The sequence below is a fragment of the Gadus morhua genome, chromosome 3, assembly GCF_902167405.1.
Source record: "Gadus morhua chromosome 3, gadMor3.0, whole genome shotgun sequence".
Taxonomy (NCBI): Eukaryota; Metazoa; Chordata; class Actinopteri; order Gadiformes; family Gadidae; genus Gadus; species Gadus morhua.
The window spans coordinates 14674753-14698179 of NC_044050.1; the positions used below are offsets into that span (position 1 = coordinate 14674753).

Sequence of the window (23427 nt, forward strand, 5' to 3'; positions counted from 1 at the left end):
AGTGTAAACGCGCGGACCATGCCGTGAAAAAGGCGGGTATAAAACAGGCATATTTGGCAGTGTAAGAACGACTTCAGACCTTCAGACTTGCTAATGGATGGATTTTTTTTTTAAATGCTTGGTTACTTCCTTTAGAAACAGATCTATAAAGCATCTTGTAAAGTTGTACTCACACATCGTATTTGTGAGTGTTATATAAGCATCCCGTCAAGTTCCCACTGCTGCTAGCAAGTTGTGCTCATGGTTGAGCAGATCTGTGACTTAAGTAATAGCTTAACACCCTAATAGCAAACCACACATACTCATCAGCCTACCCTTATTGCTCTCAGCATGCAGAAGCGATTTGGCTAATCCAACATTTAACACATTAGCATCTCAACACAAAGGCGATTGATGGGTTTCATCACGTGAACTATTCCACGGCAGCTTTTCATTTGTGGTAAACGTTAATATAAAAGCAGGTGTGTTCAAATTAAGAACACAGGGGAATTAAATTATAAGTTCAACCCGCGACCTAATGACCTACACTCGTGGTAGGCTTTAGGACTGGGGTATAGTGACTGTAGTCGAACCGCACACAAGGGATTTCTTGATGGGAAGTGAATAGGACAACAGTAGACTAATGAGTTGTTGTTGTTAGCTCTGGAGTCTCAAGGACATAGCAATAAAAAAACGGTGAGAGCAGTGGAGTACCAGGCAAAGAACCATCCTGCCTTGTAAATAACCTCAAATATTTACACAGATGTGCTAGAAAGACCTCTACATGAATCGTCTTGAATCCCAACAAAGTCCCACCAAAATAAAATAATGTGTGTAATTATCTCATGGTCAAAGAAAGAAAGAAACATAGTAAATAAGAACACTGAGCCAGACTGCGCTTATGCCTTGAACTGTGGGCGCATCACAACAGCATTAGAGGATGGACCCTGCAATAAAACGATCAGTGCAGAGGAGCCGGGAACAAAGTGTTCTTATTGAGGATTGTCTGAGTCGGCCTCTGGGAATGGGATATGGGAAACGTTGGGCAAACGCAAGACTAAACAATTCACTGTTAATGCACCTACATTTTACTAGAATCACCACAAACCACTCTCCACCACTAATATGGAGATGTTGGGGTGAATGGATGAAGAGATGGATCTATTAACGGATAGATGGACAGGTAGATGAATGAATGAATCTTAAAGGAGAATTATCCTTTTCATACAAGGCAGTGAGACACTCCAAAACTAGGTTCAGTAGGAGCGGAGAGAGAGAGAGAGAGAGAGAGAGAGAGAGAGAGAGAGAGAGAGAGAGAGAGAGAGAGAGAGAGAGAGAGAGAGAGAGAGAGAGAGAGAGAGAGAGAGAGAGAGAGAGAGAGAGAGAGAGAGAGGGAGGGAGGGAGGGAGGGAGGGAGGGAGCGAGGGAGCGAGGGAGGGAGGGAGGGAGGGAGGGAGGGAGGGAGGGAGGGAGAGAGAGAGAGATTTAAGTGCTGACTGAGGTGGGGAGTTCTCCTTCTGTCGGAGCGGGGTGCTGAATTATAGATGAGGTCAGAGAGGTGGAGGTGGCTTTCCAACCCCATCAGCCCCACCACGCCCAAACTCTCTTCCTAAACTCCCTAGCACAGACCCCCCTGTTTGTTTTCTGATCTCAGACATGAAACCATGTACAGTACACACACACACACACACACACACACACACACACACACACACACACACACACACACACACACACACACACACACACACACACACACACACACACAAACACACACAAACAGTTTGCTGGTCCCAAACACCTGCTTCCTAGTTATCATCAGCTCTTCCTTTGGGGACACACTGCACATCAGCATGGTCTGTAGGTGCAACTCAAAGGATGTATGAGCACCGATAGTGGCACTTACGGTAAACTACTGGGAGGCACAGGCAAATACGTTTTGGGAGTAAGAGATGTATGTCAAGAGTCTTTGCTTATCGACACAGAAACTCTCACACCTTTGTTTGCTGTCTGACAGAGTTAAGTTCCACATTGTGAAATGAAAAAAGAAGTGGTGAAAGACTAACGGCTCCAAAACAAGTGGTTGGACAAATAAGGAAGTTTCTCTGTGTATAAACAAGGAAATCAATCTTAAGCCAGGAAAACCAGCAAACACTGCGTGCTAGGTGAGCTGCACTTCGGTAAAACAAATTTACATGGGTAGTAAATATTTGATAAGTCGAATAGCTTATGCGACTACCGTCTTGTCTTGAAAAGTACTTTTCTCCTCGTTTTCATAGCCCCCGTTCTGCACTGGGGTAATATAGCATTTGCTACACCGCTGTTATCTAGATGCCTCTGTACAAACATTGGAAAAATACAAAGAATTGGGGTTCAAACATGTACTCGTAAACGAATAATGGTCTAATTGTCCTGATCGTGTGGCTTATTCAACAAGAGTTTATTTGGTTTTCGCTACTCAGCTATGAAGATTTGTACGCGTGGTGAGTGGGATTAGCCATTACAAGCTGTTTTAATATCAGACCTGCCCTGTGACTTAGTGCCATCACAAGTTGAAGTGTCCACCTAGATGTACGATGGCTAAATAAGACTACCGGTTGCTACGGTCCACTGGTAAACTGATCTGTCCAGCATACATCTGTATTCCGGGGGGAGAAAGGATTCTCTTAAGGTGGATTGAGAGGCGAGGGGATCCCTTCACATCGACCCAATAGCACACAGTTATTTTTCGGCCAGTACCACATAGGATGCGGCCCTGTTAAGGCCACTAGCCAATAGGATGCTCCCCTGCTGATACACGTAGCCAATTGGATGCACTCCTGGTGAGGCCAGTAGCCAATAGAATGCAGTTCTGCTGAGGCCAGTAGCCAATAGTATGCGCTCTTGCTGAGGCCAGCAGAAAATGGAACTGTATCATTTTCTGCAGCTACTCAGATGTTTTGTGTGTGCGTGCATGGGCGTGTGTGTGGCAGTGGAGCACACATCATCTACGTATATGTAGGGGCTCATCTTTTAATGGCCACGAAGCAATTAAGAAAGTGGACTGACGTAGCAAATCTAATCCAACTGTGCCCCCCACTGACCCAAATTCCCGCCCCCCCACACACATACACACTCACTCACTCAATCTCTCTGTCAAACACACACACTCACTCAATCTCTCTCTGTCACACACACACACTCACTCTTTAACACACAGCACGCACAACACAACACACTCGTCTTTCTCTTGCACAGACACGCACATTCACCTCCATCTTAGAGCGAGTCCGAGCAGGGCATGCACTGCCTAACAAAGAGGCCTACAGTGAGGGATAAAATGGCAGGTGGGAATCAGGGGACAGCTTCCTCACTGGTCATTGACAGACAGCAGAGCCATGGGAAGCAGACCCCAAAGGGCCCAGGTTGGGTATGTGTGTTGACTGTTTGGAATAGGGGACTGCTGACATGCATAGATAGATAGATAGATAGATATATACTTTATTAATCCCGGGGGAAATTCAAGTATCCAGTAGCAGCCGAAAACATACATAAAAACAGTGCAGATGGATGTGCAAAAATACAGATATAAATAAATATAAATAAATAAATAAATAAAATGTCCATTGTTGTTATCTATTGTCCTCCCTGCCTTTACTGGGAGCTGTTGTACAGTCTGATGGCCAGGGGGACGAAAGAGTTTTTTAGTCTATTAGTGGAGCTGGACTGGGACAGCAGGCGGCCACTGAAAACACTCCAGCCTGGTGAAGGTGTCGTGCAGAGGGTGGTGGGTGTTGTCCAGGATGGACAGCAGTTTGTCCAGGGTCCTTCTCTCTGCCACCGTCACCAGAGAGTCCAGGGGTCTCATTTATAACCGTTGCGTACGCACAAAACGGGGCTGAAAGTTGCGTACGTGACTTTTCACGCCAAGGTTGTGATCTATAAAAAACCAACTTGACGGGAAAATGTGCGCAGCCCTAAGCAAACTCTGACCCATGCGTACGCATGGTTTGGAGGAAAAGGAGAATTGGCGACACAGACGGTGTGGTGGTGAACTGAAGTCAGACCGAAGAATTGCAGAGTGAGAAGAACGATTATGTTTTATCATCGCCCTTCATCAATTTAATTTCAACCCGTATCATGCGTTAAATCCTAATCAGAATAATTTAAGTCCACTGCGTTATTTCTCAGTTATAACTCCAGAAATATCTCCTTAGAATAGAAATAAAAAGAAATTCTCTATATTTAATCCCGTCACTCCATACTGTCCACTGACGGCGCGACTGCATGGAATAAAGCATCTGTCCAACATGTGTCAATAACATAATATTTTTATGTGACACTGTAAACACATGATCAAATGTCAATTAAATCCCAAGTGTGAAAAACCAAGCCACACTCATCACAATCGTTGTCCGTTACTCTTGATGCTTTTCATGACAAATCAGGCATTAAAAAGGGGTTATGTTCAAGAACATTTTACGTGGGTAATTACAAACTGATTATCCAAGGCGTTCTCGTCAGTCTTATTACCGTAACCCTATAAATACAGAGGTGAGCGCCGTGGTAATGCTGCAACATATGGCACTTCTGGCGGACCATGCAGGATTCGGAGGGAGAGGGTATTTAGGGACCATAACGATTTATTGGTAGGCTACATAAAAATATGTAACTCTATGTCAGACCACTTCTTTTTTAATTCTGGGACTGTGCGCTCCGTGCTACTGACAGAGTTCACTGCTGCAGCAACATGTTGCCACTCACTCTGCTTTTTGTTGTTGGCGATCCCAATCCCGTGACCGCCGAACAAAACTACCTTTCGGGCCTCCATCTCACCCACAAGTGTCTCCACTTCAACCTCCGTGAAATTTCGCTTTTTTGATTTTCTCAGTACTTCTGCCATTGTTTCCAACAAGACATAATACCGGCATCTGAGTCTGTTTTATATGCAGATCGCATTCATGAGGTCATTTGCATTGACCATTTATGGTTAAAAAGGGGCGTGTAGAGGGCGGAACGTGAAGCTGATTCAGCTGCGCACAATTATAGTCAGTATGTGATTTATAAAGCAAAGATTGCGTGCAAGTGTGCGTACGCAGTGTTTTATAAATCTGAATATTTTTTGGCGCACGCAAAACTTGGCTTCTGGGCGTACGCACATTTTTAGTAACGATCCTACGCACAGTTTTATAAATGAGACCCCTGCTCTGTGCCCACTACTGAGCCAGCACTCCTCACCAGTCTGTCCATTCGACCAGCGTCTCTCCTCCTGCTGCTTCCTCCTCAGCAAACCACAGCATAAAAGAGCACGCTGGCCACCACAGACTGGTAAAACATGCATGTGATGACATTGGAAAGGACACTGTTTGCTTCTTCTTTTTGTTCTGTTTGCATGTTGGGATATGAGACATACTAGATTTGGGCACATTTTCTTATATTTACACATATGGTGTCCCACCTCTGCTTAGTCCTGTTTTACCAACCTGTCCAAAGGTCAGGATAGTCTTGTGGTGATGAGGCTTGTGTAACTCTCAGCCGAAAGGTTCCCAAGTAAGGTCTTCAAACCCTACCTGCTCCTGAAGGACATTTTAAAATACCATGACTTGATGACTAGAAATAGCCGTTAGCTGCTTTGGATGAAAATGTGTGCTAAATGACTTAATCGTCAAATGTGCCGTGTTCCTCACACTAAATTACATTGTGATGGTGAAGCCAATAGTGTCTGAGTGCTGATGTGAACATCTCTTTTGTACGCAACTTCTCTGCAACATTTTACGGCCAGACCCTTGCAACATACATGGAGGCAGCGGGTGGGTTGAGAAGCCAACATGTACACATGATGAACCTGTGCCTAGAGAGTGGCGTGTTAAGCACTGGATAAGCCATGAATAATGTATCACTCCATTTATGAGGAAGTGAAGCTAAGATTGCAACATTTGTTACTAGAAAATGTGTTCTCTGTTGGATATTGGTAAGGAGCAGATTTGAAATTTGATAATTGTCTGTAACCCAATTTACTTTCATTTCCGCTCCCCATGCCACACCCTCCATGCTGCCATGACAACAGACAATGGCTAGACTATTTCAATACCCACCCCCAGACAGTCCTCTCTGGTGCTCAGCCAAAAAGACACACACGCACAGAAACAAAAGTTGTTTGTGTGTGTGTGTGTGTGTGTGTGTATAACAGTGTCTGAAAGATGAAGTCCTAATTCCTCTTCCTGGCTTCCAAACTGACCGTATGTTGCAGTTGTCGGGTAGGATTCAGGCGATGCGTTCTAAACATGGCTGTGCATGCTACACGCCAGCCAGATGCCTTATACTGGGCTCCCCAAAACAAAAGACACAGGGTGGGGATGTTTAAAGCCATTTTACTGTAGAAGTTTGTAGCTAATGATCCATGGCCCTGGTGGTCCATGTTGCAATTCAGGAGATCTCTCCCTGAGCGTTTGTGTGGTTATGGCTGGTTTAACCTGTGCACACTGATCAATTAATGCACAACAGGTGTGTGGCCTCACCCAGCCCCAGAGTCCAATCAGACCGACTCCGGCCAGGTGAGGCTGCTCGCCAGGTTAGCTGCTCGCCAATGAGATGGTCCGGCCAATGGAATAGTACAGCCTCACAGGAAGTAATGTAGCTGGATTGCGTTACCAAGGGTTACTAACCTCTCTGTGATTTCTCTGTTATTACTAAACAAGAAACAACACAAGGGCTAAGAAAACGAGATTAACTGATTTCACACCAAGTAAGTAAGACTGACACCCTGGAAGCCAAGGTATTGATGTAGTTATCTTAGCTTAGTAAATACCTTACCTAATGGACCATAAACCTTGATTTCACTTGATTGAGGCGTTTATAATTCACAAATATTATGTTTGATATGATTTGATATTTGGTCTAATAAAAAAACAAAAAAACATACTGAAAGCGTAGGGCCAATGCTGACAAGGAAGAGGTATATTTTCACCGGCCAGAGGGTAGAAATCGACTGGAGAATAGATTTTTTTTGCACGTCCTTTCTCAAAGATACAATCATGCAACAAAGACTAGCTAGACCGGTTATCCAAATGTTTTTTTGCCCCTCCTCTTTTTTCTATTTTTTCTTTCCGTTGCACACCGTTTTGTCATATAGACAACCCCTGCAGTCAGGGATCTGTACACTACCAAGTAGGAGATTAGAGGGATAGTGACAGCTAAGGACCAGAAAATGGCCTGCTTGTGACAGAGAATGGACTGATAGTGACCAGAGAATGGCCTGCTAGGGACAGGGAGTGACCAGCTAGTGACCAGAGAGAATACTCCAACCATGTGTTTTTCTTCGTATATGTGAGTAATGGGGCATGATTTTTTACTGTGTGTGTGTGTGTGTGTGTGTGTGTGTGTGGGTGTGGGTGTGTTTTGTGCTGGATGGATAGTGGTTAGGGTGATCCCTGAGTAAGATGCCGCCTGACCCAGCCTGATCTTATAAGAACCTAACCTCCAATTAATAAAAGATTCACTTTGGATTTAAGCATGTAGTGTTTCCTAGTTTCCAGGCCAATGAAAAAGTCATTTTATTAACACAGAGTCTCTATTGGCTAAAAGACTATCTTGTTTGCCTAAGCATCCTGTTTGCAGTGCATCGTGGTCTTTAACAACCGCCTTTGACATTTCATCTTGTGACAACTGCTCTACTGTAAGCAGCAAGTAATATGAAGAACATGTTCCACAATCGGTGTTTACACATCCTTTTGAGTTGCACATACCTGTGTGTGTGTGTGTGTGTGTGTGTGTGTGTGTGTGTGTGTGTGTGTGTGTGTGTGTGTGTGTGTGTGTGTGTGTGTGTGTGTGTGTGTGTGTGTGTGTGTGTGTGTGTCCACCTAGATGTGTGACGCTAGATGGGCAACGTTTGCTACAGTCCACTGGGTAGGCTGGTAGGCTGATCTATCCAGCACACATCTAGGTGGACACGCCCACCTGTGGTGTGATAAGGGAGAGATTTCCAAAACGGCTTGTAACGGCTAATCACACCCCACCTGGTGGCATATCATGTGACTTTAAAATACCCAAACCTTTAGAGAATGCCTTAACCCAATGTGAGGCCATTGAGCTGCTCAATAAGAAATGTTGTGTTATTTTATCAAGCATGGGTGTGTTAATGATGAGAGGACATGTGAAAGGAGAATTGTGTGTGTGTGTCATTGTGTGCGTGCGTGTGTGTGTGTGTGCGTGTGTGTGTGTGTGTGTGTGTGCGTGTGTGTGTGTGTGTGTGTGTGTGTCTGTGTGGTGTACGGCCACGCTGCTGGTGGTGTGCGCATTGGAGGAAACAAGCAGGTTTCTGATTGCCGACCCCATATCATCATAGCCCGCTCTGACTCTTACCCATGTCACCCCTCTCTCTCTCTCTCTCTCCCCTCTACCCCCCCCCCCGCCGTGCAGGATGAAAATGCGAAGGCACCGGGTGTTCCTGCTCTGCACGGTGGGCCTGTGCGTCATCTCCTTCCTGCACTACTACAAGGCGCTGCACTACGTGTCGCTGCTGCGGGAGCTGTCGGCGCCGTACCCCAACATCAAGTCCTTCATCATGGTCACCGGCTTCTTCTGGCGGGAGCAGGGCATGGCCGCCACCCCGCTCAGCCCCGCCCCGCCCGAGGAAGCCCCGCCTCTCAGGCCCCACCAACGCCCGCCCGATGCCAAAGTCCACCGAGGGGCGGGGGCAGCAGCAGCAGCAGGAGGTGGAGGAGGAGGAGGAGGAGGAGGGGGAGATGGGGGGGTTGGAGGAGGAGGAGGAGGGGGAGTTGGGGATGAGCTGGCCGGGGCAAAGGATGCCATGGGGGGCCGCGAGGGTATGGGGGTGGTGGGCCGGGCGGGGCTGGAGATGAGGCTCAGGGAGGAGCCGGCGCCGCCCCCTCGGCCCTGGAGGAGACCGGAGCAGGAGAACGTCGGAGTGGGAGACGCAACGTCGCAGGTGCGTTCCCCGGCGGAGAGCATCCTTAGGCAGGTTAGCTGGTGAACCACGGCCCTACAGCACCTGCAAGGTGGGGGGGGGGGGGGGGGGTGATTAGGGATTCAATCCAAGCTTTAATGTTCTTGGTTTGAACCCCAGCACTCCGCCTGTAGACATCCTTGAGCGAAGATTCCCCCTGACCCATTCCTGCTCCACTATCACAGCAGGCCTGTCGAACCAGTGACGCAAGTTATTAATGTGCGCATCATGTGCCAAGCCGCCTGCCGCTCACACACACCCACAAAGCACGTACGAAGAGTTCATACACCGCGGAGCACGCACATGCGCGTCAACACACACGGACACTCACACAGACGCGCACACAGACACACACGCTCGCGCACACACCGCACGTCAAGACAAAGGCAGCGACACGGAAGCGCACACACTCGCGCACACGCACACACACACACGCTCGCGCACATACCGCACGTCAAGACAAAGGCAGCGACACATACACGGAAGCGCACACACTCGCGCACACGCTCGCGCACACACCGCACGTCAAGACAAAGGCAGCGACACACTCACCGAGGTAACGCCACCCGCTCAGGTATGCTATGTGTGACTGCCGGCTACTGCTAACTGTCTTGGCCAGGACACTGGAAGAGTTATTTGATCCCAATGATGATTATTATTTTCAGAAATTTGTTACATTATCAACTGGGGTTTCCACATTAATGCTATGGATTTAATCACAAACTCTAGTTTGGATAAAAGCGTAATTTAAATGAGTAAATAGTGTATAGAATGTTGACTGTATATTAACGTCACAAACGATTGTTAGCTATCTGGAAACAGATCAGGTTTGCTGAGTGGGCCTGGGTTCCACAGTGGTATTGTAAAGCAGCACAAGCACCAGGTTGTGTTATCTCTTGGGTAGACTTGGAGATGTGTACACGGGATGTATTCAATACCTGCTGAATGCGGTTACGGCGTGACTTCCTGCTCCAGCTTAGTTCAACCCCCTGCGCTGTTTCTGACCCCTGTCCGTCTTCCCCAGGAGAGAGCTGAGGACCGCCTCAGGCGGTGGGACCTGGGCCTCAATCCGGACCCGCCAGCCAGGCCGGACCCCGTAGCAGAGAAGCCCCTAGTGGAGCACCCGGCGGGCTTCCCCAAGGGGGGATCCTCAGACCCCCTGGAGACCATGGGAGACCTACACACCCGGACCTACCAGCTCAAGGACGACCGCACCTCCTACTTCGTGCGGACCAAGGCCGGAGCCCTCTGCTTCCGCCAGGGCACGGAGGTCACCCTGAAGGAGGAGCCTGGGAACGGGAGGGCCCCCGGAGGAGGGCCCCCGGGCCCCGGCCAGAGGCGGCCCCTGGAGGCCCCGCAGCAGCAGCAGCAGCAGCCGGCAGGGTCGGCCTCCACGGCGGGCCCTCTGCGGGTCAAGCCCCGGGCTCGCGGCGGGAAGCGGCTGGTGAAGTGTGTGTGCCGGCCGGGCTGGCACGGGCCCTACTGCGGGGTGCCCACCATGGTGTACCACTCCAACCTGCCCACCAAGGAGCGGCTGACGCCCAGGGAGACCCCGCGCCGGGTCATCAACGCCATCAACGTCAACCACGAGTTCGACCTGCTGCACGCGCGCTTCCACGAGCTGCGGCAGGCCGTCGACCTCTTCCTGATCTGCGAGTCCAACTTCACCGCCTACGGCGAGAGACGCCCCCTCAGGTGTGTGTGTGTGTGTGTGTGTGTGTGTGTGTGTGTGTGTGTGTGTGTGTGTGTGTGTGTGTGTGTGTGTGTGTGTGTGTGTGTGTGTGTGTGTGTGTGTGTGTGTGTGTGTGTGGACTGGGTTTTCTTTCGTTCCTTCCCTCTTTCAGCCCTTCAGTACATCACATCATCTCCGTTCATCCTTTGAACGCTGATGAATAGAGAGCTCCACATTATTAGAATTGTATTGTTTTCAGCCAGCCTTTCTTGGCTGTAAACCCGTGTCATTTGTCCGTGCGCGTCCGTCTTCAGTAAGCATCCAGTAGCATATTATCAGTTGTTGAATATCACGCGCTCCGTCAACGGTGTGACTCTTTATCACAGTCGTCGTTGTGTCACCGGCGTGACCTTGTATCTGTTGTTTACTTCTCACTGTCACGGAATTGGATGCCTTCTTCTGTGACACCCGCTATATGAACATGGCGGGTCATTTTGGCACCCGCATGAAACAGAATGTCTTGTTGGAGTTGCAGAACGGTGCGAGGCAAGCGGCTCGGAGATGCCTGTACCTCACGGCAGGCCATAGTGTTGAGGAGGCGGGGGGGCGGCAAATCAGTCCTTTGTTTTGAATGATTGCTGAGTTGATTAGGATTATCCAAGAATCTTTATGGAGTTTGTAGAGTTTGGAGTTTATATCATTTCATATCAAAATGTATATTGCAATGGCCTTGGAACTAATATCATCCTACCATCTATTCATATTCTGGTTGCCTTTTAGAATGGAAGAAGGCAAGAAGAAATAGGAGGAAGTTAAGACTTCCTCCAATTTCTGGTCTTAACTTTGTATTGATATATATTATATTGATCAGCATCAATCACCATGAAGGAGGAAGCGCCAGTAGAAAGTCAATAATTGGATATCTGTTGGAGAGCTCGAATTTGGCCCTTCAGCATGTGCTGTGTGGCCCGGCCCATGGTTTTTAAAACTCTGCCCAAGGGCCCCAATAACCCTGTCATGTTTTTCTTGTATATCATGTATATGTATGATGTTTGTATGTGTGTCATGTGCAGAGGTGACAAACATATTCACATTCATTACTCAAGTAGAAGTATAGATACTAGCGTTTAAAGATACTTCTGTAGAAGTTGAAGTATCAACTCAAGCTTTTTACTTAAGTAAAAGTATAAAAGTACTGGTTTCAAAACTACTTAAAGTATTAAAGTAAAAGTAATGCAAGGGTAAAAAAATGCCATTAAGGACAAAAGCTTAGCCCGTGCGACAGGGGCCTATAGAATTACAATCAGCTTTTTTGCCAAGAATGCTCACACATACAAGTAATTTGCTCTCTGCATTTATCCCATCCATGAATTAGTGACACACACACAGCACACCTCTATAGTAGCCTGGTTCTACCAGACTCTCGTACTTCACTTCATTTCATTTCATTTGTACAGAGAGTCTGGACCTAATCAATTGACAAACGTTAACTCACTTGAAGGCGGGTGTCTGTTGAAGTTTAAAATGATTGCACATTGTAAATCAACTACCGACCTACAACAACAACTCAAACTGGCGTACGACTTTATCGTCATTGTTCTCAGACACGCCCTCTGTTCGCTGATTGGGGGCCGCTGTAGCGGCACCAGAAAACCAAATTACATACAGCAGGTCCAGACCTAGTACTGAAGGGAAATTCAAATTGAGCGGAAGTACTTAGGCGGGCGGAGCCAGGCTACCTCTATAGCACACTGCCCCACTTCCCCCAAAATATTTTTTTTCTAAAGGCCATCCAATGACTATAATGTTAATGTTGAAAGAATTGGGATGCACCTGTTTCAGACACATTTATGCCCATTGAAAATGAACGCATATTAGTGCAATGCAAATACATTAAAGAACCATATACTGTATGTGTACTACTGAGAATTAACATGTGTTTCATGGAGCGGAAGATATGATGACTAGTTTCCTGTAAGTATTGGAATGGTGCAAAAAGTCAAAATTCAGAGGCATGTTATCAAAAGCCTTTATTGGGAATGTAAATGTATGTATCCAAGCTTAGCTGCAGGAATTTAAGATGTAACGAGTAAGAACTGAGTTGTTTTTGCATCCAACCATTTCAAAAAATTCTTCCAGGTATGGCCAGGGATGTAGAAGGGTTGGCTGGTCTTCTTGGCTACCAACCTCCTCACTGGTGCTTGGTTGGGACATTTCGCTCATCTACGTGTGCTATTTTGTAGCTGGAATGTGGAGCAATTTATGTCATGTCAGAGAATGTAGACGGGCTCTGGTCAGGCGCAGGTGCCATGGATCGCGTATAAACCAATAGGGTGTAAGAATGGTATATGTTTCTATTCTCATCCAACCAATCAAATTCACTCAATTCAATCTGGATAGGTTTTTTGGTTTGTATTTTTTTGAACGCCGGCGGAATAAAAACAAGCCGAAATTAAATAGGAGCAACGAGGCCATTTTTAAATAGTAAGGAGTAGAAAGTACAGATAAGTGTGTGAAAATGTAAGAAGTAGAAGTAAAAAGTAGGCTGAAAAATAATGACTCCAGTAAAGTATAGATACCCAAAATTTCTACTGAAGTAAGGTAACGAAGTATTTGTACTTTGTTACTTGACACCTCTGGTCATGTGTATGTGTCCAGCACAAAACGTCTCCCCCGGGTGACCATGAAGTGTATCTCAGATTTCAGACTTTATTGTCATTGTGCAAACTTGTACAACGAAATTGGGGTGGTGCTCCCTACCCACAGTGCAAAATAAAAAAATCTGATCTGATCTGATTGGCTAAACGCTAATCCCTTCTGGTTGCTCCTGCCCCTCCCGACTCAATCAGGGCACTATTAATGTGCCTCCAACTTCCTTCCTGTACTCCAACGTCCTCCCTGATCCCCAACTTCCTGTCTGATCCCCAACTTCCTGCCTGATCCCCAACTTCCTCCCCGATCCTCCCCGTGCGTCCAGCACCGAATGTCTGTGTGTATTGATGTGTATTGATCTGATTGGCTTACGTGGTTCCCCTCCCGCCCCTCCCAGCTTTCTGCAGCGGCTGCTGAACGGGACGTACGACTATGTGCGGCACAAGATCGTGTACGTGTTCCTGGACCACTTCCCCGAGGGCGGGCGGCAGGACGGCTGGATCGCAGACGACTACCTGCGCACGTACCTTACGCGCGACGGCATGGCGCGAGTGGGTGGGGTCCGGCCCGACGACGTGTTTGTCATCAACGACGCCGACGAGATCCCCGCGCACGAGGGGCTGCTCTTCCTCAAGCTCTTCGACGGCTGGACCGAGCCCTTTGCCATACACATGCGCAAGGTCTGTGGGAGAGAGAGGGGTTCAGGACGGGCCCAAGTGTGTGTGTGGGCACGCGGTGGTCCGTATTTCAGTGTGGATTTAAGGTTGTGTGTGCTTATGTGTATGTATGGGCATGTGGTGAGATTAAGCGAGTACCTGTGTGTGTGTGTGTGTGTGTGTGTGTGTGTGTGTGTGTGTGTGTGTGTGTGTGTGTGTGTGTGTGTGTGTGTGTGTGTGTGTGTGTGTGTGTGTGTGTGTGTGTGTGTGTGTGTGTGTGTGTGTGTGTTTGCTGAACTCACCGAGGGGTGGTGTGGGTTTGTTTTGGCGTGATGTAATCCCATGTGACTGGTGTTGTGTATCTGTGGTGCCAACGCCTCGGTTATTTGGAGCAGCAGATGGAAAACTGTCGCATTAAAAACAGAATGAAAACGGAATAAAATTCTCATCCTCTTCCAACACAGAGAGAGAGAGAGAGAGAGAGAGAGAGAGAGAGAGAGAGAGAGAGAGAGAGAGAGAGAGAGAGAGAGAGAGAGAGAGAGAGAGAGAGAGAGAGAGAGAGAGAGAGAGAGAGAGAGAGAGAGAGAGAGAGAGAGTGGGGGGCGAGAGAGAGAGAGAGAGAGAGAGAGAGAGAGAGAGAGAGAGAGAGAGAGAGAGAGAGAGAGAGAGAGAGAGAGAGAGAGAGAGAGAGAGAGAGAGAGAGAGAGAGAGATGTCCCGGAAACGCAGACATATTTCCCCTAGGTAAGATAATTAGTATAAACAATAGAATTGAAAACCACGATGCACCATACATAGTGCAGAAGTGCTTCCCCGACTTCCTGCCTTTTATTAAACTTCCTTACTGTACGCCAACTTCCTCCCCGATCCCCCACTTCCTCCCCGATCCCCCACTTCCTCCCTGATCCCCAACTTGCTCCCCATTTTCCCGACCTCCTTCCTGCCCACTAACCCTTTTGTAACCCCCCCCCCCCCTTTTCCCTCCAGTCCCTGTACGGGTTCTTCTGGAAGCAGCTGGGCTCCCTGGAGGTGGTGTCGGGCTGCACGGTGGGCATGCTGCGCCAGGTGTACGACGGCGACGGCATCCGCCTGCGCCGCCGCGAGTACTACACCATGCCGGGCTTCCGGCGCTACGAGAACGACACGGGCCACATCCTGGTGCAGTGGTCGGTCGGCAGCCCCTTCCACTTCGCCGGCTGGCACTGCTCCTGGTGCTTCTCGCCGCACGGCATCCACCTCAAGCTGGTGTCGGCGCAGAACGGGGACTTCCCGCGCTGGGGGGACTACGAGGACAAGCGGGACCTGGGCTACATCAAGGACCTGATCCGCACGGGGGGCTGGTTCGACGGCTCGTTGCAGGAGTACCCCCCCACGGACCCCAAAGAGCACATGTACGCGCCTAAGTACATGCTGGAGCACTACGAGCACTTCGGATACCTCCTTGACAACCCCTATGCCCGGTCGGACGCCGCCGCCCCCGCCGGATAGGGGGCAGGGCTCGGCTTGGAGGGGGTGTGGGGTGGAGGGGGGGGGGGGGGGGGGGTGGCTCCGTCCGGGGTACGCCTTGGTGCGGGACGGGGCTCTGTGGGCTCGGAGGGTGGGGCTTACAGGGTTTGGAGGCGATGGCGGGCGAGGACCCCATGTGAGTTCTGGGACCCCGCTTCGTACAGACAGGGACACCTGACTGTAAGCCTCGCTCTGATTGGTCCCAGGAACAACGGACCAACGCTGTGAGTGGTCCCTCCGATGACCGCCCCCACCGAGCTCAGAGTGCTAATGGTCGCCGTTAGCGCTCGTGCTAATCTAAAGAACCGACACAAAAGGTGTTGCCATAAAGGGAATCAACAGATCACATCCAGCGTGGAATGTTTTTGTTTTGTTTTGTTTGTTATGGCAGGGATCTATGGAGAAGGAGCGAGAGAGCCCCATGCGAGTGCATCCACTGGATTTAAAAGCTGTCACTGACCACAACGACTATAAATGAACGCCATGAGTTAGTGGTGGTGGAGGCGAGGGGATCTTTAGGGTGCTTGGGGCGTCTCTGTGCTCCGAGCAGCGGACATTTTTGTAGGCATGACGAAAAACCTCTGGAGGGAAACCAGTGACATAGATCACACATCCAAATCAGAGAGTCAATCACTGCAAGCTTTGAGGTAGCTATACCGCCCCTCTGGTCATAATAAGGGAATTGTTGTCTGTTAAGTGTGTGTGTGTGTGTGCTCAAAGCCCTCCTTGCCGCATGACTGGTCATGTCCTGCCACAGAATTTGTCACCTCTATGTTTTTGTATTTTTATTATGTTTTTTTGTTTTGAAAAATGACAACAAACTTACTACACTGTGTGTGTGTGTGTGTGTGTGTGTGTGTGTGTGTGTGTGTGTGTGTGTGTGTGTGTGTGTGTGTGCATTCTCCTGTGTGTGGAGATGATGCTCTCAGCAGGGGTCTGGGATACACAGTGGAGAGGGAAGACAGTAATAAAGGAGGAGAGATAGTAGGCGATCGCAATCTCACACTTTCACTCTTACCCCCTCTCATTCTGACTCGGTTTCCCTTCCTTCTTCGACGGTTTCTCATACATAAATGTATTGTGTGTGTGTGTGTGTGTGTGTGTGTGTGTGTGTGTGTGCAAATATCTCAGAACAGACATAGCATCTATAAATAAGTGATTCCTCTGCCATTCACGTTCCAAGACAAAGTTAGTGTCTGGCACGGTATCGGTCTTTCTTTCTGTCTTCTTTCCTTCCCCGGGAGGTCGGGCGGATTTGTGGGAGGAAATGGATGTGGTCTAAAGATCAGGAGGGGTAGCGCATTATCACGCCATCCAGTGTATGTACTGTACATGCGTGTATCCAGTGTGTGTACTGTACATGCGTGTTTCCAGCGTATGTACAGTCCATGTTCATTTGTGTATTCTGTGCATGGTAAGTTCATGGAAAGTACATTTGTGTATTTTGTGTATGTTACTCATCAGTACATACATACATACATGCTCTGTCTTTCTTTGTCCATCACCTCTTCTCTCTCCCTCTCTTCTAAGCAGTAACACTGCAAGGCGGACACTAAGTCAGTACTACCCAGCATGTAGTTCCACTAGTCACTTCTGGTTGGTGTGTAAATCTGTTTTCAAAGGGCTTCCCCTCTCATTTGGCATCCATCTCAGAGTCTCGGCTCAGTACTCTGCCCCGCTATTTATTCCCTAATTTATTCATGGTTTCATTATGAAATGAAATGTTTGTGTGGGATTGTGATGCAGAGAGTCGCAGCAGAACACGCTGAAACCAGCTCTTTCTGGCTATTTCTCGTCCTGTAACCATGACGACATGGATGACATAAATACTCTGTGAGGTCATCGGTGATCATCTGCACACACACGCGCACAAGCAAGCATGCACAAACACACGCGCAATCAGGCAAACACACGAGCAAACACACACGCAGGAAGGCAGGCATACAGACATAAACAGGAAGACAAACAAACACATGAAAACACACAAACACATGAAAACACACAAACAAACACACACCCACACATACACAGGCAAGCACATGCACTCTGTATACACATGCTAGTCCATTACACAGTCCAAGGTTTTTGCTGAAACCTCAGATTTATTTCCATCTGCTCATCCGGTATCTTGCATATCCCCAGTACATGGAAGTACAAATAAATCCAAAATTAAATACATAAATAAGTACATAACACTCCTCCGCAGCCGTAACCGCCAAGACAGACTGGGCTGGCTTCTGCTATATACAAAACTCTTAAGTGTGGAGCTTTCAATTTATCACCGCCCAAATGGATGAATGGGGATGATTCGAGCAGTGGCAAGTGCACAAAAGAGCAAGAATGAATGCATGACCGAGAGAGCCAGTCCACCTTGTCCTCTTTCAATCAATCGCCCCTGCATTTCACATCTGAGGGAGGACGTGGGTGATGACGGGCGCATGGCTGACGGCTGTTGAAACCAAGGCAGGCAAACCCAGCAGGAAGTGACTTCCTGACTCTGAGAGCGTTTTCTCTGGGCAGGGTGCGGGGAGGCTGTAGTGCACGTGACGATCATCCGGACGTGCACGGCCGGGGAAGACGACTGTAAACAACTCTGTGTTTAGGTATTTTTAATGATTGTTTGTATGTGTGGGTGAGTTTAGCTGTGTGCGTGTTTTTTAGGTTTGCTTGCGTATGCGTGTGTGTTTAGGTTTGCATGCGTGTGTGTGGGTTGTCGTGATGGTGAGGGCGTGATTCAGGGGTCAGGGGAGGTAATTTGATCTTTTTTTCTTTTTCCCTTTTCTTCTCTATCTGTCCTTTCACGCCACACGCCCACACAATCTGCCTGAATCTGATTTTAACTTCACATGTCATGGGTTCTGCTTAGAATACAATGACTGTGTGGGTGTGGGTGTGTCTGTATGTTTGTGTGGGAGAGTGAGTGTGTCACCACTATGTGTACCCAGAATCCCTCTGAGTAAAGATTTTTGGCCTGTGGAGAGAGATGGCGAGTCTCGAGGGGGATATATGGTGAGAGAGAGAGAGAGAGAGAGAGAAGCGAGGGTGAGTCTCATAGAGTGGGATAGAGAGAGAGAGAGCGATAGATGGGGCGAGAGAATGCTCTGTGTTCTCCATGCTGTGACACTATGGATCAAAGAGATGAAAGGTGCTGGCATGCTGGGGAGACAGATGGACTCACATGCACACGCAAACACATGCACTCACACAAACACACACACACACACGAGCACCCTCACCGTGGCAAACGGACTCACCAACACCTGGCTATGAATCAAATGCCATCAGAGGAGAGGGGGAGAAAGTGTGTGTGACCACCTGTAAATGGCCACTTATACACCCTACCTGTATCCCCTATAGACTCATACAATCCATTACCCTAGACTCAACTGGAGCGGGAGAGGTAGATGCAGATAAAAAGAGAAAGAAAGGGTCAGAGAGAGAGAGAGAGAGAGAGACAGTCTAAGAGAAGACGCTCTCTCTCAGACCCTGAGAGAGAGAGGAAATATGAGCCGGCAAAGGGAGGGGAGGGAGGCGTATACAAGCTGCCATTTACACGTTTTTCGGGGCTTTTGGATTATTTTATTACTGTATTGTATTACTGTATTCTTTGTTCATGAGAGCACTTTGGTCACATGTGGAATCCCTTGGTGTATTTATCCTTTATAGTCTGTACAGTTTTTATTGTTTTGTTTCCTTGTCTTTATCCAAAATGCAGCTTCATATTTAATGCCTTTAAAAGGGTGTGTGTGTGTGTGTGTGTGTGTGTGTGTGTGTGTGTGTGTGTGTGTGTGTGTGTGTGTGTGTGTGTGTGTGTGTGTGTGTGTGTGTGTGTGTGTGTGTGTTGAACAAGCTCTTAACCACTGTCATATCCTACTGTAAGAATGTGGTTTGGTTCCACTCTCCCAACACTAGGCAGGTAACGAAACCAAACACAGGCAGGTCAGGGTCACGGCGGGGTCATGGCGGGGTCACCACTCCACCTCGCCCAATCTCACTGTGTGTGTGTGTGTGTGTGTACATGACATGTGGGTGTACTGCCCCCCCAACACCATCCATCTGTTCTTCGCTACCACAAACTGTAAAATGAGTTGCATCTTACTGTCCAAATATTTCCCATGATTCTTTGACCCTCTCGTCCCACGTGCGCTCTCCTCACGCCGTGCGTGAGCGTGCGTGGATCCCCGACCCTGCTCTCCCTCCCGTACACAGAGCTCTGCTTTGTGCTCGCTCTGGGTTCCAGTCCAGTCCCTCAAAACCAAACTACACTTTGGGTCTTTGTCCGCAGTGGAGCAGGGGGTCTTCCCAGACAGATGCCCATTGTGAGGGTCGGCCCACCCAACCTGGCTCATTGGAAGCCCCCCAACTATTGTTGTTCATCCAGACACTGAGACCCAAGGGTTTTGGACCCCCACATTCACCTCCCCATCACCCCCCCCACCCCACCCCCGCTCCTGTCCTATTGGTCAACGGCCTGGGTACATCCGGTTCAGAACACTGACTGTTTTTTTTTGTTTTTTTCGTGTTAATTTTGATGATTGAGTTTTATTTTATACACACTATTTATTATGCTCAAATACTCCTGGCAGGGCATGGACATGTTCAGAACTTTAAGTCTTAAAAAGTGATTATTGTTGTTTTTCCTCTGTTGGGTTTGGGATTTATATTCTTCTTTGTTTTGTACCACAATAACGACAACAATAATCTTTTTGAGTTGCATGCTGAACGTGAGCTATGATTTGCACCTTATCAGGAGTTGTGCTTCTGGTTTGTCTCTTCCTGATTTACTCCGTCTGCTGTTTATCAGCATCTCATTTCCATTTCCAGGTGACCTGATCTGTAGTGTGTGTGTGTGTGTGTGTGTGTGTGTGTGTGTGGCACACACCAAATTAAATAATATAGAGGGGTCATTATACACACCATTCCATCTATTACACGCACACGCACACACACACACTTCCTTGCGCTTGTCCTTGAGACAATTAAAAGCAAATCATTGAAAGACAATTGACTCACAAAGCAACACGCATGCGTGCACACATACACATGAACGTACACACACATACTCACTGCGACCTTGGCAGCTCAATGGCACTGGGCAGGGGCTGTGTGTGTGTGTGTGTGTGTGTGTGTGTGTGTGTGTGTGTGTGTGTGTGTGTGTGTGTGTGTGTGTGTGTGTGTGTGTGTGTGTGTGTGTGAGGTGGGGGGTTGTTGACTGTAGCCAATTAAACCAGCAGGGCTGGTTGCCAGGTCTGCAGCCATTTAATCCTCTCCACTTTCCAGCCGGGTTGCCAGATTTGCCCTTCCCCCCCCTTTTCACACAGACTGTCCGCCTCAGAGGGGGGGGGGCGGGGGTCGGACACACGGAAGCAACGTTTAAATACCGTTCAGAATTGTGTCATGTGGGCGAGCTCATGAAAACACATTTGAGTGCTTCGAGTAAAAGAGGCTTTCTGCAAACTCCTCTGGATGAAATGTGAGCCAAGGTGCAGCATCTAACAGGATATGAGCAAAGACCCCCTCCCCCTACTCTTTCAGCACACCTTCTCTCTCTCTCTCCGTGGCGGAGAGAGAGAGAGAGAAGGGAGGGAGGAGAGACCCATGATGGACCCGCCCCCTCAGCAGCAGAGAACAAAGTTAGAATCAAGACCAAACGGACCACCATAGATTCTTCTTCCTGGAAGACAGGATTATTTTTGTTTCCCTCTCCAGGAATCGCAAAGAAGAGTAACTTTCACGGGAAAAGTTGGCTGAAAAACTAAATTAAAAAGAAATCTAATTTGTTCTCTATATGAATGGCTGTATGTTAACCACAAACAGAAAAAAAACATTTAAATGAGTTCTGTGAAAAAGAAATCTAATAAATTAATTTAAAAATTTTGAATACAGCTGTGTCATTCGCTGTGAAGTGGATAAGAAGGTATCCTGTTCATTTGATCTCGTATACTTTTTTTTCTTTACACACAAACATTTTCTGTTCCTGGGATGTGTATTCCCTCACTGTTCACTGAGCGTCAGTGTGTCATGCTCTTGTCAAGTACATTTGAGTTGAATAGCCTTTAATCACAGTTCCAATATCCAAGGGCTTGAAATGCTATATTAAACCACACTGCACTAACCCCTCAAAAGAGGGAGGAAAGCTCCCTTTAGCGTCAAGGAAGGACCCCTGAGAGGGAAACACAGAAGACAGCTCCCTCCTCCCAGCGGCGGTTCGGAGTGCAATATGTGCCAAAAATGGTTGGACAGAATGGTAGCATAACAAGCAAACAATTTTAAATTACACACAACAGTTTACATAAAATTAAGTTGTAAAAAATGTGAAATGCAACGCCTTTCCTGAAAACCTTCCCCATATTCCGCTAGAGGGCAGCACTTTAGCAGGCATAACACGTTCAGCAGGATTCAGCGATGGAAATTCTCATAGGACTCTCAAGTCAACCCAAATGTCAGACATTGATGCTGGGCGCGAGGAAGGAAGCATTTCACTGATGTCTCCGAGATAGGCCTACTACACAAAGACGCAATAAAACACCAGGGCCCGTCTTAAAACTCGCAAATCATATGGGCCACAATTAATCGAAGGCGTAATTAGGTTTCAACCGACCACCGCTGCATCTGCAATACGCAGTCTTGTGTATAGAGACCGGGCCAAGCAGTCCTACCCACCCCATGAACAAACTCATCATTGAGCTGTTTACGTTTTTTGCAATATGTGATGCAGAAAGTAAATAGCCTATGGGGTGTTGTCCGAAGAAACTGGTGGATCTCTTGTGTAACACGGTAGAAAAGTGTCCCCAATCGACCGCATCCCGTGCTAAGTAGGCGTCTATGTTTAGACGTCCACTCTGGTTTTAATGTCCGCTTGTTTGCGCCAGTCCAGCCGCAGCGGAGGAGGGCGGGACTGACTGCGCACGGACCGCGTCGACTCCAGAATGCCTGGCGCATACAATTATGGGACCGGGTGCACTGAGTCACAGACAATAGCTCTTTAAATACCTCGTACGAAAACACTGAGCTCAGACACGTATGAAAACAAACACAAGATGAATACAGAAACATAGCATGGATAGCACGCACACGCACAGGAATTTGGAGGGGCAGTTGCTCTGACCTGAACACCCCCCTCCCCCCCCCTCACATCACTTTGAAGGACTGAGAAGGCTCTTTAACCCTGTATTTTCTAGCATGGTCCTCTCATCTCATATTTGGTGATCAGCACTGTGATCATGTGCCTCCTGGTCCACATTTTCCTCGTGTCTGGAGGCTTGTGGCTGCTCCTCATCTTAAATGTAATGAAATTATGAAAAATTGCCATTAGTAGGCTAAACTATGAGTGATTAATCGATCATTTAGCCTACACAGTGTCATCTTTATCACAATGCAAAGTCTCTGTCTCACCTGCTAGTTGGCTTTTTCGTAGCCAACCCATCAGTGATGTGCTCCTTGCTGCCTCATTGAGTTGTCTGTCTGTCTGTCTGTCTGTCTGTCTGTCTGTCTGTCTGTCTGTCTGTCTGTCTGTCTGTCTGTCTGTCTGTCTGTCTCTCTCTCTCTCTCTCTCTCTCTCTCTCTCTCTCTCTCTCTCTCTCTCTCTCTCTCTCTCTCTCTCTCTCTCTCTCTCTCTCTCTCTCTCTCTCTCTCTCTCTCTCTCTCTCTCTCCTGAATCCGCCGCTTTTCAGTGGGCATTTCGGCTTCACTTAACAATAACAAACAATACCCAAAATAGTGATAAGATTTGGCCATTTGACCATTTTGAATTAAAGAATTCATGTGATGCATTACTTTCATCATTCATCCTTCTTTCTAAAACGAAATGTTAGAAACTAACCATCAGCAGACATGTAGCTTAGTTTGCCTACCAAAAAAGTAGGAAAATGATAACGGGCTGCATGTCTGCAAGCTAGCTAGCTATCTGATTATTTATGCTAAACGTTACCAGGCAAACTGAGCCTGGATTTATGAAGATTTTAATTCATTTCATAAAACTTGATGATGATTGTTTGTTTGTTATACATCTCAAACTCA

The 23427-nt window shown here is 47.8% G+C and overlaps 1 protein-coding gene across 3 annotated transcripts in view; it reads left to right on the forward strand.

The window, feature by feature from the left end:
• mgat3b (beta-1,4-mannosyl-glycoprotein 4-beta-N-acetylglucosaminyltransferase b) overlaps positions 1-21289 on the forward strand; it is a 45798-nt gene extending 24509 nt beyond the window's left edge. The window contains exons 1-5 of one of the 3 annotated variants that reach the window (XM_030351493.1): positions 1736-2144; positions 8377-8905; positions 9948-10618; positions 13645-13927; positions 14890-21289. In XM_030351493.1, the coding sequence (XP_030207353.1) occupies positions 8378-8905; positions 9948-10618; positions 13645-13927; positions 14890-15390 (1983 nt within the window). In that variant the 5' untranslated portion in view covers positions 1736-2144; position 8377 and the 3' untranslated portion in view covers positions 15391-21289. Of the gene's footprint in view, positions 1-1735; positions 2145-5922; positions 7285-8376; positions 8906-9947; positions 10619-13644; positions 13928-14889 lie in introns of those variants that run through there. The other 2 variants (XM_030351491.1, XM_030351492.1) reach the window with 2 other exon arrangements.
• The last annotated feature ends 2138 nt before the right edge of the window (positions 21290-23427 follow it).